Source organism: Echinops telfairi, unplaced genomic scaffold (genome assembly GCF_000313985.2).
Source record: "Echinops telfairi isolate 266 unplaced genomic scaffold, ASM31398v2 ScPeMD7_7463;HRSCAF=8501, whole genome shotgun sequence".
Lineage (NCBI taxonomy): Eukaryota > Metazoa > Chordata > Mammalia > Afrosoricida > Tenrecidae > Echinops > Echinops telfairi.
In genome coordinates this window covers 2,730,810-2,735,227 of record NW_022111363.1, presented here as the reverse complement: position 1 = coordinate 2,735,227, position 4,418 = coordinate 2,730,810, and the positions used below count along the sequence as shown (strand labels likewise).

General features: G+C 62.2%; 2 protein-coding genes across 6 annotated transcripts in view; both read left to right on the top strand.

Moving 5' to 3' along the window:
- The window catches only part of TTC36 (tetratricopeptide repeat domain 36), a 5,449-nt gene extending 5,285 nt beyond the window's left edge, over window positions 1–164 (top strand). The window contains exon 4 of the mRNA XM_045283568.1: window positions 32–164. Within this exon, the coding sequence (XP_045139503.1) occupies window positions 32–164 (133 nt within the window). The remainder of the gene's footprint in view (window positions 1–31) is intronic.
- TMEM25 (transmembrane protein 25) lies at window positions 40–4,262 on the top strand. 5 transcript variants are annotated; one of them, XR_006679415.1, is made up of 10 exons: window positions 43–59; window positions 508–604; window positions 834–1,145; window positions 1,616–1,906; window positions 2,097–2,228; window positions 2,465–2,495; window positions 2,647–2,747; window positions 2,868–2,957; window positions 3,085–3,744; window positions 3,833–4,262. XR_006679415.1 is itself a non-coding variant. In XM_030888378.2 (9 exons), exons 2-9 carry the CDS (start codon window positions 535–537, stop codon window positions 3,156–3,158), a joined length of 1,098 nt encoding a protein of 365 aa, XP_030744238.1. In that variant the 5' UTR covers window positions 41–59; window positions 508–534; the 3' UTR covers window positions 3,159–4,262. The 5 variants fall into 5 exon arrangements, 4 of the variants coding, with proteins under 4 accessions (XP_030744240.1, XP_030744238.1, XP_045139539.1 ...); XM_030888378.2 differs by having other exon boundaries at window positions 41–59; window positions 2,871–2,957; window positions 3,085–4,262; XM_045283604.1 differs by having other exon boundaries at window positions 3,085–4,262.
- The last annotated feature ends 156 nt before the right edge of the window (window positions 4,263–4,418 follow it).

Sequence of the window (4,418 nt, the reverse complement as noted above, 5' to 3'; positions counted from 1 at the left end):
GCGGACTGCGGCGCTCATCAGACCTGAGCAGTTGCTCGGGCTGCTCGCGGAGGAGCCAGGTGAGCCGGCCCCGCTGCTGGGGGCGGGGCTGGACCACGGATGCTGGGCTCGCTGCTGCAGCCCACGAGGATGACCTAGAGCACCGGGGCCGGGGCGGCTGCTGACCGCCGGGAGGTGGGATGAGCTGGAGAGAGGCCGGGGTCGGGCGGAGCATGGTACCTGGGGGCAGTCGGCGTTTGGGTCTGGGCTGCACGGTTGCTTGGTCGGTCTCTCTGGTTTGTGCCCGTTTGCCCCCCGCCCCGGGACTCCGGGCGCTGCTCGGCGCCCCCGCGCGGGCAGCTGGGTGGATGTTTACGTGTGGGCTTGCCTCTCTGTCCGCCCCTGTCTCTGCGGGGCGTTTCCAGGCACGCTCTCTTGTGTTTCTGAGAGTACATGCCTGGCGGAGAAGTCCCGGAGGGCTGCCTGCTCTCACCCGCGCGAACACCAAGGGCCGCCCCCTTCTCTCAGCAGCCTGGGGCCCAGGCCAGGGTCACCATGGCACTGCCTCCAGCCGCCGTGACCCTCCCGAACGCCCTGCTGCTCTTGCCGGCCCTTCTGAGCTCAGGTACACCCCTCTTCCTCCCTAGACCAGGTGCCCTGTGACCCCTCTCGCTGGCCCCTTCTGTGCAGATACCCACCCCAGGCTCCAGAGCCATGTCTTCCCCCCTCCCCTATCCCTAGGTCCCTCCCTTCCTGGGTCAGCCAACCCAGGCCCTCCGCCACTTGGCCTGCTGCCTCAGTAGTGTGACCAACCTTCCCCCAGCCCACCCCAGAGACACCCTGCTGTGTTCCAGGATGGGGGGAGCTGGCACCACAAATTGATGGGCAGACCTGGGCCGAGCGGGCACTAAGGGAGAACGAGCGCCACGCTTTCACCTGCCGGGTGGCCAGGGGGCCTGGTGCCCCCCACCTTGCCTGGTACCTAGATGGACAACTGCAGGAGGCCAGCACCTCCAGACTGCTGAACGTGGGAGGGGATGCCTTCTCGGGAGGCACCAGCACCTTCACTGTCACTGCCCAGCGGGCCCAGAGGGAGCTCAACTGTTCCCTGAAGGACCAGGGCACTGGCCGGTCAGCCAACGCCTCTGTCATCCTCAATGTGCAATGTGAGTACTCTGCCCAGGGGCCCCAGTAACCACTGGGCAAGTGGCTGGGCAGGAGCTTTCACGCACAGGGAGTGTGTACACCACACTGGGCCTGGCACTTTGAGCACTTTGCACATATGTATTGCCGCAAGCCTTCTCAGTCACCCTCTGCGGTCCTGCCTGCTCTCGCTCCCCTTTTGCAAAGGAGAAAAGGGAGGCGCTTGGAGATTAAGCAGTCTGCCCACCCTCGCAAAGTCACGCCTGCAGCTGGAGAGTAGCAGAGTTAGGCAGGCCTGCTGGCTCTGGGGTCCCTCTGTAGTCTCAGCTTCTGTGCAGTGCTGCCTCGCCATCAAACCCAGACATCCCATTTCCCAGTGCCCCTCTGAGGAGAGGTCCGGGCCTCAGGGGCGCTGTGGGCTTGAGGCAGAAGGGCAGTCCAGTCGAATGTGAGGGACTGTGACGGAAGCATGTTGGCCTTTGCTTTGTCCCAGTTAAACCGGAGATCGCCCAGGTCGGGGCCAGGTACCAGGAAGCTCAGGACCCAGGCCTCCTGGTTGTCCTTTTCGCCCTGGTGCGTGCCAACCCTCCTGCCAATGTTACCTGGATTGACCAGGACGGGCCAGTAACTGTCAATACCTCTGACTTCCTGGTGCTGGACGCCCAGAACTACCCATGGCTCACCAACCACACAGTGCAGCTGCAGCTCCGCAGCCTGCCACACAACCTCTCGGTGGTGGCCACCAACGATGTGGGTGTCACCAGCGCCTCCCTTCCAGCCCCAGGTGAGCACTGCCAGCCACTGGCAGAGCCAGGGCAAAGGTGGGGGCAGGGAGCACTCTAAGAAAGGGGGAGGGGCTGCCACATCAGTGAGTCTTAGATAGATGAGCTGTCCGCTGCCACCTTGGAGGGCGACAGTGGCATCTTGGGAGTGGTGGCACTCTGCTTGGGATCTAACTGAAGGGTGGTCTGCAGGGCTCCTGGCCACTCGGGTGGAAGTGCCTCTGCTGGGCATCGTGGTGGCTGCAGGACTGGCCCTGGGCACCCTGGTGGGGTTCAGCACCCTGGTTGCCTGCCTGGTCTGTCGGAAAGAGAAGAAAACCAAAGGTAGGGCCAGGGGTGCCCAAGGGCAGGGGGTGGCAGCATGCATGACAAGGGCTTGGCAGTAGGGTCCATGGTGGGCTGGGCCAAGTTGCAGAAGGCATCCAGATGTGGACCTAGGGGGACCAGTCTCTGGTCTCACGGTTAGAGCTGACGGGCAGACCCTGGCTCAGAGGGGGCATGGGTGAGGCCAGAGTGGCTGTGGAGGTTGCGGGTCACTGGCGTGGGTATTCTCTCCTCAGGCCCCTCCCGGCGACCATCTCTGATCTCCAGGTAAGTCCCTGAGACCTGGTGGCTGAGCGGAACTGAAGTGGCAGGCCCCAGGGGGAGCTGGGGTTTCTGGGAGGTCTGGATGTGTCCTGAAGAGGGAGCTGTCCCTGCTGGTGGGTGCCAGGGCATCGTCCAGCCTCTGTCTGCCCGGCAGCGACTCTAACAACCTGAAGGTCAACAATGTGCGCCTGCCGAGGGAGAACATGTCCCTCCCGTCCAACCTGCAGCTCAACGACCTCACTTCGGATGCCAGAGGTATTTCCACCTTTGGGACCCTGCCAGGTGTCCCTGCTCCGGGGGCGCTGCTTCCAGGAAAGGGAGCTGCGAGGAGCCATCCGGTCACTCCTTGTCCTGGCATCGCCCCTTTGACACCAGCAGGGAAACCGGCAGAGCGGCAGATGGCTCCAAACAACAGCCAGCCAGAGCTGCTGGACCAGGAACCCGGCGGCCTTCTCACCAGCCGAGGTACTGGGCAAGGCCTGCCACCCTTCTGGACTCCCCAGCAAGGCCTCTGAGTTCCCAGGGCAGGGAGGGATCCCCAGCTTCCAAGGACTGAGGGTCACTGAGGCTCTGGGCATCTCTGCCTCCGCAGGCTTCATCCGGCTCCCGATGCTGGGCTACATCTACCGGGTGTCCAGTGTGAGCAGTGACGAGATCTGGCTGTGAGTGGACGGGCAGGCATGGGGGCCCTCTTGGCCCCCAGGCACCCTCCCGCTCTGGCTCCAGGGCACCCTCTGCCTGGCCTTGTTGCCCCTGAGGCTTGCCTCCCTGGCAGGGATGCCCTCTGTGTCAGCCAGAGCGAGCTTCCCTGGGCTCAGGCCCTCTGGTGTCCTTTGTGAGCCCTTCAGTCTAACCCAGGTCGGCCTTTGCAGGGGAAGTGTGTGCCCTGGCATGCAGAGCTCAGCATCACCCAGTATCTATGTGTGGCAGAGCCTTGTTGGCTTGGGCCTGCTCTGTGCCCCTTGTCTCATAGGCACAGGGACATGCCTGGTCGGGGACAGGGCGGGCCCTGCACGCGTGGATTTTCACCCCTTGCTCCGCAGCTTCCCTCCCTCAGGGAAAACACCGGGCCCTGCTAGCTGTAGAATGACTGTTTTTGCACAGGAGCCAAGCCCTGGCCCAGGGGCACCGGCCACGCACAAACTAGTCCCTTTTGCTGCATACCTCTGTGTCCCCCACCCCCGTCTCTTGGGCATCATAGATGATATACTGGACCTTCTCCACCTCGTCACCGGATACCCCAGCACCTGGGGTGAGCACACTTCCGGGAAGAGAAGCAGGCAGGAAGGGAGGCGAGTCTGGCGGTACCCAGCCTGGGGCTCTGCATCCCTTTCTTACAGAACTAGCACTTTAAGCACATCCCCTGGGGAGGGAGTGACAAGGACCCCAGGACCCTCTTTGTGAGTCCCCCAAGTCTGGCCTTCTGATGATTCACTGTGAGTTCCCTGAGCCTCAGGTCGTTGGCTCCCTTCTCGACATGTCCCCCTCCCACAGGGCTCCAGCCCTGACCACCTCTTACCTGCCCCGTTCTGTGCTCTAGAGGTGGTCAGGGGGAGGGGAGGAGGGCACAGTGTGCCCAGGGGGATGTGGAGAAAAGGGGGGAGTCCTTGTACTCCCAAAGGACTTTAAAAGGAAACATGCACATGACTGCAAATTAGCACAGGGCCAGGTGTGATTTCCCTTATTGATAACCTGCCTGGCAATTTCCTCGTGTTACTGCCTCAGACCGTGCAGAGCACACGGGAACATCAATAAACTCCACTGCCTGGACTCCGCCTCCCGGCTCCGTTCCTTCAAAGAAAGTCTGTCAGTGCAGAGCACAGTGACAGCAGGCCCCTGTGCGAGAACTGTTAACATTGTGTTATATGACTTCTTTTTAAAAGTAAACAAACAAAAAAAGTAAACGACACAATTTCTTAGGCAGCC

Coding starts and splice junctions, on each gene's coding strand:
- TMEM25 (XM_045283604.1), top strand. CDS start 535: ATGGCACTGCCTCCAGCCGCCGTGACCCTCCCGAACGCCCTGCTGCTC. Junction 605..833: donor GCCGGCCCTTCTGAGCTCAG/GTACACCCCTCT, acceptor GCTGTGTTCCAG/GATGGGGGGAGCTGGCACCA. Junction 1,146..1,615: donor TGTCATCCTCAATGTGCAAT/GTGAGTACTCTG, acceptor GCTTTGTCCCAG/TTAAACCGGAGATCGCCCAG.